The sequence below is a fragment of the Ailuropoda melanoleuca genome, chromosome 13, assembly GCF_002007445.2.
Source record: "Ailuropoda melanoleuca isolate Jingjing chromosome 13, ASM200744v2, whole genome shotgun sequence".
Taxonomy (NCBI): domain Eukaryota; kingdom Metazoa; phylum Chordata; class Mammalia; order Carnivora; family Ursidae; genus Ailuropoda; species Ailuropoda melanoleuca.
Window position 1 is genome coordinate 22,267,500 of NC_048230.1, and position 12,698 is coordinate 22,280,197.

A 12,698-nucleotide genomic window follows, 5' to 3' on the forward strand; every position below is an offset into this window, starting at 1 on the left:
GGGACCCGGGCCTGGCAGTCGGCTCCCGCGCGCCCGCTGCTCCCCTGCCCGCGGCCTGCGCCCTAGCGGGAGTCCGCACAGGTAAGTGGGGGTGCGGAGCCAAGTCGCCCGGGTCCGGCCGGGGGGTGGGTATGTGCGGGGGTGGGGGGAGTGGCCGAGACCCCCGCCCCGGGGTCTCTCTCCTGGGTCAGGAAGGAGGCTGAATCCGAATCGTGGAAGACAGAGATGGGAGCACCTTCAGGAGGCGGGTGGGTGCTGAGGGAGTGGAGGGATCCGGGTGTGCGGGGCAATGTGGAGGAATGTGGGGCCGTATGCCCCGGTGTGTGGACGGGGACCGGGTTAGGGGTTGGGGGAGCTCTCTGGCTCAGGAAGGGTGTTGGAGGCTCTGGGGGGTTTTCCAAGGGAGTTGGAAGCTGTGCGTTATCAAGGAAATGTGGGGGCATCTCCCGGGGTTGGGGGGACAGCTGGGCCCCGCTCCCACAGTCCAGCTGCCACTCTAGTGAGCCTTTTAGCACCTGGCGGGTTATTTGAAGCTGAAACTACAAGGGTTGCGATGAGGCCGGGTGTTAAACTGAGAAGGTAGGAGAGGGGGGTGATTTATGGCTTCAGAGAAGCTATGTTTACTCCCAGACTGCTCTGGAAACCAAAAACCAAACAGCAGAGGCAGGAGGAGCCCCTCTCCTAGGAGTGGGAGGCGATGCCAGGTTCATTCGCTGGGATTTATTTTCCCAGATGTGGGGAGATGGTGGGAACTGTCCCTCTGCAGGCACAGGATGTGGTGGGTCTGGGTGATGTATAAGGAGGGTGTGCAAGCATGCACACGTGGAGGTGTGTTTGTGTATTGTGTGAGAGCGTTTCCACGCCGGGGCACATGTGCGCTCGGGCTGGGGTCTGTGGGGGTGCAGCGCTGCTTTGTGAGTGGGCACACAGGGAGCTGCGAGGGAGGCTCGGTGTTCTCTGGTCTTGGTACTCTGTGATATGGTAGCTGTAGGCACGCTTTGCTGCCCTGTGCCCTCACCGTGGGGTGGTGCTGGTCCTGGCTGTGCTCTCTTTCCTCCCACAGCCACATGCAGACAGTCCACTGGGCCTGGGCCCTGGTCCCTCTGTGCCATCTGCCCAGGCTGCTGTCTGATCTTCACTTTGAACCTTTTAACTTTGCCATGGGGGGTTAAGGGATTAGTGAGCCTGGCTGCATGGGGAGGGGAGGAGGAGAGGAGAGCAAAGCTTGAGGTGGTAGCAGAAATCGGTGGTTGGACACTGGGCCTTGACAGGCTTGGGTGCCATCATTACTGCTCGAATTTTCCCCAAAGTCTCTGCTTGGGAAGGGGCAAGTGAGCACAAAGGGGAACAGAGCAAGGGAGCCATGGAGGATGCTGGGGGGTGGGGAGGGAAATATTTTGACCCTGGATAGTTATTTCCTCAGGCCAACTGGTGGCTCTTGCATTTCTGTCTAGAAGCCTGGCTTTGCCTGGAAATTGTTTTGCATTAAATTTTCTCAGCCGCAGAATTATCTTTCCTCGCCTCCAGCTAAACTTGCATTTTTCCACCAGACACTTGGGCCCCGCACCAATGAAATCTGAGAGGAAGCGGCTGGGCCCTAAGTGGCCGTAATTTAATTGATTTTATCATAAATCATCAACTTGATGAAGAACCAGAGGTTTCAGCGAAGTAAATTGATATTAATGGGAGTTTCTTGAAATGCAAACTCGCTGCATTGTTGGGGCATCTTGAACTGGGGAGGTGGATTTCATGTGTCCCAAGAGCAGAGAGCCTGGACCTGGAGCCCGCACAGCGTTAGGGGGTAGGGAAAGCAAGCTGTGAGGGGCAGCTGCAAGCAGACCGGTTTCTGTGGGGGAGCAAAGCAAAGAATGGAACTTTGTTGGGGAGGGAGCAGAGTCTGACTCTGAACCCTTCTGGCCATCTTGGGAATGCTGGTCTCCGAGTGGTGGGAGGCAGTTGGGGAAGCTGGTAGGTGTGTGGGCAGAGTTGGGGGTCGGGTGAGAAGGCCAGGCTGGTACAATGGGTGCATTGACTCCTGGTTAAAAATTGCTAGGTCGAAGCCTTCCTCCTCTAATTATACAAATTAATTATTTACTGCTCAGGTTGCTGTGTCCAAAAATAGCACTTTTGATTGGTGATGGAGGTAGAGAACACCCCCACACATACAGACACACAGAACAGTGGTAAAAACCCGTGTATGAGCCTCTGCGGGGGCAAGGAGAACCAGGAGTGGGGTTGTACACATTGAAACCCTAAGAAGAAATATTCTGCTTTCGGCAGAGGTGGTGCCCTTTATTGTCTGAACTCAGTTTATTACTGTATATTGTCACTCACTCTTACATAGCACACAGAGAACCACAAGCTGTCAGTCCAAAAAGGAACCTTACAGATCATTTAGGCCAAGCCCTCCCCTCCACGTACATGCTCTGGCCTTACAGAGGGGACACTGAGGCCCAAGGACTTCACTGCTTCAGATCACACAGCCCATCTGGAATGCCTGGAATCCAAGCCTCCCGACTGCTGAGTCCTAAGCCAAGTATGACTCTAGACAAATCACCTCCTGGCTCTGAGCCTCAGTTTCCCTGTCTGTAACAGTGGCAGGGGTTGGAGAGGACAGTGTCTGAGTTTCTTCCTAGGTCTGACCTTGGGAAACTCTCTAGTGCTTGGGAGCGGCTCTCTTGTGTGTCCCGGAGTTCTGAGGGCATCTGGGTACAGAAGTTACTGCGTGCTTATTTGCAATATACAAGGAGTTTGTACGCGCCCAGAGCAGCGGATGGTTACTCTGACTGGCTCTAGGAAATCTGTTAGAATCTGGACAATTCCTCCTCTTGAAGGCGTCTTTATTCTCATCAGAGAAGCCCAGGTGGAGAGCAATTGAGTTAGAAGTCAGTGGAGAGGGACCAGCTAGCTGAGTTGGACTGGGATTGGCATTTGGAGGGGGGATGCTAAGGAAAGGGGGATTCCCCCTCACAGAGCAAGGCATTTTCCCTGCCAGGCACTGGGCTGAGGCTGGAGTTGTCCAAATTTCAGTTTTTGAAATTCTTCCTACTCCAGCCCAGGGACTGAATTGTGGTTTCAGAATTTGGATTTTGTAATGGTAGGCCACTGCCTGTCCCCCAGCCTCACCCCGACCCCAGGGCCTTTGAGCCCTCTCTTTTTGGGGGATGACACACACAGGGTAGCACAGCACTGTAGGTGTCCTCCCAGGGCAGCTAAGACAGGAGGCCTATGAGGTAAATGACCCCCGCCCCCATTCTTGCTCTTGTTTTCATCTCTTTTCCCAACTGGAAGTAGAGAAAGTTCAAAAGAGGTGGGGGCTTCTTAGAAGTTGCATGGTTGTGAGAGCGAGATTTCTTGTAGGGTCAGGGATATGGGAGGCCTCTAGGGGACCTGAGGTTTCCAGAATGCCTTGGGAAGTGTGGTCAGGTACATGAGTTCTGGTGGAGTGGGAAGAGATGGGCACAACTTCATCTTTGAGGTTCTGGAAACCAGTCTCTGTTTTGAGACAGAGGGGGGAAAAAAACACTCAAAGGGCTGGCAAGTCCAGACTCTGGCCCTATGCCATTCTGACTCTGGGGTTTTATATTTGGAGGCAATTCGGAAGGCCTTCCGCTGATTGGTCATTAATCCGGTGAGTTATTGTCTGCTAAACAGAGGTCACTGGGAGAGAGACATCCAATCTGTCAGGAGAGACCTGCCCAGTCACTCACAGAGGCTGGGCCCCTGTTCCTCTCTTGCCTGCTTCTCCCTCCCTTCCCCAGCCACCCACCTCCTCCCCAAGCTGGCCAGGATTCGCTCTTCTCCCTCTTGCCCTCGCCAGCCTGCCCACCTTTGTCTCAACAGCCGCCTGGGTGGGGGTCTACCAGGCCGGGACTGTGTCTCCTGATGTGGTCGGCCCCGGATTCAGAAGCGGCTCCAGCGCCAACCAGGCGCCCGCCTGCCCCTGACTCCTGACTTGGCCCGCGGCCCCGCCATCCGCTCAGTCAGGGCATCCAGGCGGCCTCCGTGGTCCCCGAGAGATGCTTCGTGAACCCTCGTGGCTGCCCTGTTTTTTCCTGCTTCCCTCCCGCGCCCCTCCGCTTTGGGTGGGGGGAGAGCAGAGCTTGCATTTTTCTTCTCCAACCGTGGTGGCCTCTGTCTTCTTTCGATCCCCGCTTCCGCTGAGCCGGGTCTACACCGGCCTCCGTGGCCGCACGGAATCTTCTCCTTTCCGCTTCCCCTTTGTTTCCTCCCGCAGGGGTGTCTTAGAGAGGTGGGGGTTGGGAAACCAGATTCCAAGAGCCATCTACATTAGCAATTTAATTTTACAACCGCCAGCTTTGAAAATCTTTATTAATATGCAAGAAGAGATGGACAATCCGGTGCGTGTGTAAACTCCACACGACTCCGCAGCGGCCACAAAGTTGGGCGGTGAAGCTGGAAAAGAGTGTGGGGCCCGGAGCCCAGGCAGGACCAGGAAGAAACAGCTCTCTAATCGCCTCGCACCCCGCTCCCAGGTCCCAGCTTCTCAGTGAGCCGGTGGGTTGGTTGAGCTGGGGGCCAGATCCTTGGTCACCCCAAGGCTGATATCAGAAATCGATTTGAAAGGAGCCAGCCATTTTGTCCTTATTGAGAGGAGAATTTTCGTTTGCTCTTTGGTGGATTTTTTTTTGGGGGGGGAGGGAAAACAGACCTGATCCTTCCAAGGCCTGGAAGGGTGGGCAGCCAGGAATAGCTCAAAAAGGTTTAACCCACTCCTTGTCCCCTGGTACTGGGTACGGATTAGGAGTGGGGGAGGGAAGTGCTGTAGCGAGTGGGAGGGGAAAATATGCCCAGAAGGGGGCCATTTTTTCTAATTTTTACCTTTATTATTAATTTCCGCCTTTGTTAGATCACCCTAAAGTCTCTGTCTTAATCTTTTCTCAATTTTTCTTTTTCAATTTCTCTCTTTTCCTCTCTCTCTCTCTCTCTCTCTCTCACACACACACACACACACACACACACACACACACACACACACAGTAAGGTTGCCCAAATTTCCCTACTTGGGTCCAGGAAGAAATTGCTCACTCTTCTCTGTGGTCTGCCCCTAAATCACGACTTCATTGTCAGGAGTGATAAACTCCTCTTCCCCCCTCTTTTTCCAGACCCAAGTCTTCCCTCACACCCCTGTGATGCCTTCTACTCCAAGTCCCCTGGCCAGGCTCCTCACTGCCCCACCTTTGTCCCCTGAAGTTTGAAAGTTCCCAGCCTTCAGCAACAGCTCAAAGGAACCAGGCACCCTCCAAGCTGACTGCTCCCCCATCCACCTCCCACCCTCCCAGCCCCAACCAGGGGCAACCGGCCAGCCAGAAATCTCCAAGAAGGGAAGAAAAAAGACAAGAAAGAAACCAAACTGGGATCTAATTGCATCCCAAACAGTTCAAATGGCTCGATTCTCCAGAATTAGTAAGAAGCCCCCACTCCTTCTCCTACCACATTTGGGAGTGCGTGTCCTCTGAAATTTTTCTCCAGGTTAGCTTTCTGGATGCCCAATCCTCCTTTTCACCCCCACCCCACCATGCCCCAGCTCTTTGTGTCTCCAGAAGGGACCACAATGAGTTGAGGAGGCTCTGGGAGGGGGGGGGTCCACCTCTGTCTTTGGAAAGCCCCTCCACCCTTCCTCAGCTCCGCTCCAGGCCAGATCCTCCCGCAGCCCCGTCTCACAGGCCCGCAGCTGGCTGGGTGCCCTCGGGGCTTTCTTACTTCCTTGAGGTAATGCTGTGCAGCCCCATAGCGTCCAGGTTCTCCTCTCCCCTCAGTTTTGCAATGACCGTCTCTAGCTGGTGGTAGCAACAGCTAGGAGAGCGGGAGGGTCAGAGGTACATTTTTGACTTTGAATTTTGGGGAGTAAGAGAACAGACCCAAAGGTGCTCCTTCCCTTAAGCCTCCGGAAGCCTACATGGGCTGAGTCTCCAACCCTCCAGGCCCAAAACTACACAGAAACCAACACCGTAGGTCTCTAACCAGGGTCTAGAAATCTCAGGACAGGCTCCCTGCAGCCATATACACAGGCAGCCATAAATGGCATTCTTTGAGGGTCCTGGCTTGAGTCGCAACACAGGCTTGGGCTTGGGCATTTTCTTTTCTTGATACTACTAATAAACAGAAAAATAGCTCCCACCCTCTGTCCTCCCCGCCGCTCCCCCCTTCCTTCAGCCACCAGCTCTCTATACAGGTGGTAGGGTCCTTGGGACATCACAGTGGGAGGTTTTGCAGGTGGTTCCTGTTGCTGGAGGGCAGAGAGGCCATGGGTCACCCACCCCTGTTCAGCAAGGCCCCACGAAACTCGCTGCTTCAGCCCATGCACACTGACTTAGAGGGACTGAAAGCCCTAGGGGCTGGAGGAGGCCACGGGAACACTCTTTAGGAGAGTAGGACCCTTTCTCAGCCCAAAGCAGAGCTTGTGAGTGGGGATGTGAGGGAAGCTTTACTAGACACAGCCACCCTTCCCTGGAGGGGAGACAATAGCTGGAACCATCTCTCACCTTTGTTCTCCCAGTCCCATCTCTTCTGGTGCATCCAGGTGGGAGAAGGCAAAAGCCAGGCATTCTAACCGGGAGGTCACAGGGTAGTGGCTGGCTCTGTCTACTCAAAGTTAAGAGAACAAGTTTTCCAAGCTGCCTTTGTAGAAAAGAGAGACTCGCTGCCTTCTATTTTATCCCCTAAGCCCCGAGTCAGCAGTGAGGCAGGGTTGCAAACACTCCTGCTTTGGGAGATGTCCTGGTCCTCTTTTTGTCTCTCCTCCACCGGGAGTGGCTCTTCCCCACCCCCGCCCCAAATCTGCAGACACCTACATTCTTGGCTCTTGGCTCCCTCCTACAGGCCTCCTCGCCTTTTCCTGCCCTTCTCAAACACACCCTAAGAAAAGTTTAGCTTTTGTAGTCCTCCTCACTTCTGCCTGGAGTCATAAATCTTGCAGAGCTAAGAGAAACAAACAGGTTTGTTCTGAATAATAATAATAATAATAACTACCCTCTTTCTCTTCTGCCAGCGCATTTAAGATGAAGCCATTTTGGTAGTTCTTCTCACCTTCTTAGAAGTACAAATGTCCTTATCACCTCTTAGCCCCTTCTGCCTATCCCGAGGTGAGAATCTTAACAGAAACTTCTCCGTTAAGTTCTTACAGCCTCTCTATTGCCAGCCGTGTCTGGAGCTCAGGCTAAACAGAGTGCTCCTTTTGTCACCCTCTCCTCAACCCCCCTCCTCCCGCAAGATGGTCTGGATTTTTAAAATAATCACTCACCGCTTGTTGTCTGTTCTCAAAAGGGGGGGTGTTTTTAAAAAAAAAAAGGTCTGGCTGTCCCCCCTACCAGTAGGAAACTGAGCCTAGAGATTTGAGGGGAGAGAGAAGAAATAGGGAGGGTGTGGGGGAAAAGAAGAAACAGACTGGGAGACTTGGAGGGGGGGAGCCAGGGCGAGAGGGCGGGAGACACAGCCACCAGTCCTGGAGGAGTGAAACTACTTAAAAAAAAAAAAAAAGCCCTAGTGTTGCCACTGCGAATGAATGGAGAGGGGCACCCAGCACCCCCACCCCCAGGTGCCTTGGGTGCCTTTGACTAGGCCTCCCCACCTACTTCTTAGCATACTGGTTTACCAGCGGGGTGCGGGGGATCTGTGAACTCCCCTAGTTTTGCCTTGCCTCTGCTCTCTTCTTCCTCCCCCGCCAAAATCTCAATTTAAAAATTTACCTGTCCTTTAAAAAAAAAAAAACCCAAAACAAAAATCTCTATCTTCTTTCCTTTCTCACTTTTTTTTTGAGGGGGGGGTTTAAAAAACGTCCCCCTCCCCCATCACCACCAACACCTTCCTTCCTTATCAGGCATCTAAGCTTGCTAAAGGGGGAGTGGTGGGGGGGGTGTGAGCTTGTGTGTGTGTGAGTGAGTGAGTGTGTGTGTGTGTGTCTGTGTGGTTTTTCTCCCCGTGCAAAAGCAGAGGCCATTGTTACGGAGAGTAGGGCGTACCAGTCTTGTAGGGCAACCACACTGTGGCGGCTTGGCCGAGCCGGAGCCCGCAGCTGGATTCTCAGCGAGCTGAGCCGCCCGAGCACCTTTCGGTCTTCTATTTTTTTCCCCGCTCCCCCACCCCCTCCCTCCTGCGCACCCCCGCTCCTAAGCCGAGTGAATTGAAGCGGACGCCGCGCGGCTCCTCCGGCCGCTCTGCCCCTCGGGCTCCCCAGCCGGGGTGGCTATTGGGGGGGGGCGACTCAGCTTTAAACAGTGGTCTTTTTTTCCTTTGCCTTCAAGGAGGGGAGATTTCTCGCCTGCCGCTCGCGCTGGGGCTCGATGTGAATATATATTATGTCTGCCTGTTCTCCCCTCGTCGGTGGCTAAGGTAAGCTGGACTGAAATAGGCTATCAGTTTGTGAATGGCGGAGAGTATGTCTCAATGATTTATGGCCCATATGACTCCAATCTCGGTTCAAGAAGAGTTCACAAGCTTTAAGCTTCCTTCCACGCAGCGACTCTCCTCTCTCTCTCTCTCCCTCCCTCCCCCTCCCTCCCTTTCTCCCTCTCTCTCTCTCTCTCCCTCTCTCCCTCTCCCTTCTTGCTTCTCTCCCTTTCTCCTCTCTTTTCTTTCAGCAGCCAGATCCAGGGCTGAATTTTCCCCCCGCTGCTAAGAAGAGCCTAACCTTTCTCTCTTTTCCTTTCTTGCTCTTTTATGTTTCTTCCTTTCACTATTTTTTTTTTTTTTAAGTCCTGGAAGGTGGCCTGTCCCCTCTCTCCGGGCTTCCCCAGCTATTGTTACTTTCCCCGGCTCTTTTCAGGGGTGTGCCTGGACAGGTGGAGTTCTTGGGGTGGCTCCCCGCCCTTCTCCAACGAGGCCCTGGGGGGAAGCCGGGAGCCACCGTCTCCCTCCCTTCCTCTCTCCCGAGAAGCCATATGGAGCCTGGATTTTTCCAACATGGAGGCAAGGGAAATAGACATGTTTGGCTTAGTAGAGCTGCTCCCCACCCCCTCTTCTCCTGGATCCCTAGATCTCGGATCCCCTCCACACCTTAACCGCTTCTCACTGCCCCATCAGCCAGGCCTCTGCACCCTCCGGCCGATCCGGGCCTGCGAAAGTCCCGGAGCGGAGTTGCTAAGGCGCCTTTTAATTCGGTTACCTCCGGCGCCCAAACTTGCTGCCCTCGGCCCGGTGTGCTTGGAGCCTGCCGCCGCGAGCCGTTTAGGCGTCCTGGGCGCTTTCTCTTCGCCTCCTTGGGCCAGCATAGCTAGTCTCCAGCCACCGCGGCAGCAGCCAGACAGCCCGGAGGCGGCAGCCAGGGGCTAGCTCGGTCCACAAACCTCCGGGCCGTCTCTCGCCGCCGGTGGAGTCTCCATTCTTTCCTGTTACGTCTCTGGCTTCTCCGCTTCCCACACTCGCCTGGCCTCTGTCCTGCGATGGTTTGCAGGTTTATTGCAGGGGAAACGACAGGAATTTCGGCCCCAGGCGTCTAGTCAGATTATTGCTTTATCACCATCATCATCATCATTACTGCTGTAACAATCGTTTAGACTAAATAAAGCCAGGGCCCAGCCAGCCAACCCCTTCCAACGTTTTTATTTCATTCTCTTCTCTATCTATTAATAACAAACTCAACTGATGCCTGTTAATTAATTCCCCCTTCATCCTGGGCTGCTCCGAAGCTAATTTTGGTTAAATCAGCAGAGGCTAATGGTAATAATAATAAAGGGATTGGGTCAGCCTGGTCAATTGAACTCCAGTTCTCCTCCCTGGAAGGACCTGCTGCTTTACAGACCCATGTGTATTTCCCAGAAACAAATTCTTCCCAGAAACCAGTCTGAACTCAGGTCTACTCTGGCTCCCTTTTGAGTGTAAATCTGTGCCATTAAGAAGGGGATTTATGTGTGGGAGGGACTTCCTTCACCTGCACTCCTTTTATTTTATTTTCCTATTTTTAGTTTTCTTTGGAGTTGACCAGCTGGGCTGAATGAGATTTAAATAGTCCAAACTCACACGTCAGAAGACAGGGTCACTCTGGAGGTTTTATGAAATGCGATGGTGAGAGATGCGGGGAGACAGGGAGAAAAAAAAAATGCAGTCAGAAGTTTTAGAAGAAATACACAAAATCCTATGACAGCTTGAAGATTTATTTTTTCTGCAGTTTGAAGAGTCTGCATTAAAATAATGATTTTTTTTTTTTTGCCTTGGAAAACTTCAGTAAACAAGGTACCCTGTTTCCAACCCAGAGAATAATATTGTTCTGATTGCTCTGTTGACTTTCTTTTTTGCCCTCGGAAAAGATGTTCTCATTCAGGAAGCACTTTCGAATCTCTTGGTAGAAAAGTCCAGCAGTTATCCAGTTTCTCTCTTCTTTGCTTCTTTTGGAGAAATCAAAGGAAACAGAGCAATCAGCCACCCTTGGACTGTCAAGGAAAAGGGTGGGAAAAAAATTAGGTCTGATGAAAAAAAAATGGAGCGGGGAGAGACCTGGGCCAAATGGTCACTGCACCCATCGGTCGGGCCAGGGAAATGGAAACAATCCTGCTCCGTCTGGGGGCCCCATGGGGGCTGCTAGCTGCTGGGTCCCAGACTTGGCTGAGCAGAGACTCAGACTGAAGGTGATGGTACCTGCTGCAGGGCCATGGAGGAGGCTCGGTTCTGCTGGCTCTGGAGGTGAAAAATATTCAGGAAGTTTCTAGGTCAGGCTGTTGTTGTCTTCGTGAGGTGGGAGGGGAAAAAGAAGGCTCCTCACAGGAGAAGGTTCCCTGTTCAACTTTCTTCTCCTTCCTCTCTCTTTCGGAGATCCTGTGGTTTTTTTCTCCAGGCTAGACTCTGCCTGGGTGAGAGACCTAGATGGACATGGAGGGAGGCACAGGCAGGAGGCAGGAGGCCTCTCAGCTCAGAGGAGGGTGTTGGTGATGCTTTTAATTTGGAGTTTCCTAGTCCCCCCCTCCTTGAGCCACCCTATCCCAGAGTTGCTTGGGGGGGGGGATTAGGAGAGGGAGGAGGAAGAGGTCAGGGGCTAGCATGGAGGCGCGAGAGAAGCAATGGCCTTTGAGGTAGTGATTCTATACCTAGGCAGTCCCCAAAGGAGTAGAAGTGGAAATAAAAACTGGTGGGCTTTTTCTTTAAAATTAAAATAAGAAATAAGAAAAACCCATTTCAGGTCAGGAAAGTGGCCTCAGCATCTGCTTTGAAGATGTTGGGGTGGGGGAGAAGGAAAAAAAAAACCCCTATTGATGTCAGTTCCCTTTTCAGCTCCTAAGATGGATTCGAGCCCCAGTCCTCTTCTCCCCCTTGTGTCTCTTCTCACCCCGCAGGTCAGCCGCTCCCAACGGACTCGGGAGGAGGGGGGGAGAAAGGGGAGGGGGGGTCCGGCGCCTCACGTGACCCCCGCGGGTGCCAATGTCCGGTCGTGAGGGTATCAGGCTCTTGCAAGTTGCCGCCCACTGCCCGGGCCTCGCCCAGCGATGCAGAAAGCCACCTACTACGACAACGCCGCGGCAGCACTCTTCGGAGGCTATTCCTCGTACCCTGGCAGCAATGGCTTCGGCTACGACGGTCCCCCCCAACCCCCCTTTCAGGCCGCCACGCACCTGGAGGGCGACTACCAGCGCTCGGCGTGCTCGCTGCAGTCCCTGGGCAACGCCGCCCCGCATGCCAAGAGCAAGGAGCTCAACGGCAGCTGCATGAGGCCCGGCCTGGCCCCCGAGCCCCTGCCCGCCCCGCCCGGCTCACCCCCGCCCAGCGCCGCACCTACCAGTACCACTAGCAACAGCAGTAATGGGGGCGGGCCCGGCAAAAGCGGCACCCCCAAGTGCGTTCCCGGCTCCAACTCCACCCTCACCAAACAGATATTCCCCTGGATGAAAGAGTCAAGGCAAACGTCCAAGCTGAAAAACAGCTCCCCCGGCACAGGTACCGGCTCTCTGCCTTCCTCGTCGTCAGCTTTTGTCAGGGCCAGGAATGTCACTGTTATTCTAGCACCCAGCCCCTAGGCGCCCGGGCGGCGGCCGGGGAACAGTATCAGGTGGCGGCGGCGGCGGCGCTTTGCCCGTACCCCCCACCATCTGATGACCCCTGACCCCGCCAACACCTCTCCCTCCACCTGAGCTGCTGAGCGCTCCAGAAGGCCAGGTGCTCGCTCGGCCTCAGCCCTTCGCAAGACCGCCGAGCCACGAGACGCTGCCGGTAGATGCAGGGTCGTCGACGATTGATTATTATTAAGTATGATTACTGCGGGTATTAATCACAATCGCTCGGGCGGCCCGGGGTCCCGGCCTCCAGGCAAAGCAGCCTCTTGGAGCCACACTTCCGCGCCCTGCCCCCGAATGTCCAGATTCCCCCAGGGCTTCTCCTTGGCCGCCCACCTTGTCCACAGGACCCGGCGGGAAGTGCGTGTGTGTGTGTGGCGGGGGGGGGGGTGGAGGTCTTCCCAGACTCTGGAATTGGGGATGGGGGGAGAAAGCGTGCGCGAGAAAATCCAACTCTAAATAAATGGCCATGCGGCTCTGTCTGCGTGACATGATCAAATTTTCATAAGCTGGGGCAGCAAGAGGAGAACAGGTCTCTTAATAAATGCCACTATTATAGAGTGTCCGCTAATGCGACGGGCGTTGGGGGGGTGGTGAGGAGGAGGCGGGGACGAGAAGGGGAGGGCGGCGGGGGCTCCGAGTCCAGGCCTGGATTTATTAAGAAACCATGCATTCAATTTCGGCGTGTTCAGTAATTAA

General features: G+C 54.1%; 1 protein-coding gene and 1 long non-coding RNA gene across 2 annotated transcripts in view; one reads left to right on the forward strand and one right to left on the reverse strand.

The window, feature by feature from the left end:
• Positions 1–12,698, forward strand: part of HOXB3 (homeobox B3) — a 26,704-nt gene that overhangs the window by 11,529 nt on the left and 2,477 nt on the right. Inside the window, exons 2-4 of the mRNA XM_034640233.1 lie at positions 8,265–8,352; positions 11,286–11,905; positions 11,964–12,011. Of these exons, the coding sequence (XP_034496124.1) occupies positions 11,436–11,905; positions 11,964–12,011 (518 nt within the window). The 5' untranslated portion in view covers positions 8,265–8,352; positions 11,286–11,435. The remainder of the gene's footprint in view (positions 1–8,264; positions 8,353–11,285; positions 11,906–11,963; positions 12,012–12,698) is intronic.
• LOC117795443 lies at positions 10,110–11,642 on the reverse strand. Its single transcript, XR_004619467.1, has 3 exons — positions 11,562–11,642; positions 10,594–10,814; positions 10,110–10,388 (listed from the first exon to the last, which is right to left on the reverse strand). It is a non-coding gene; the product is annotated as an uncharacterized LOC117795443 (long non-coding RNA).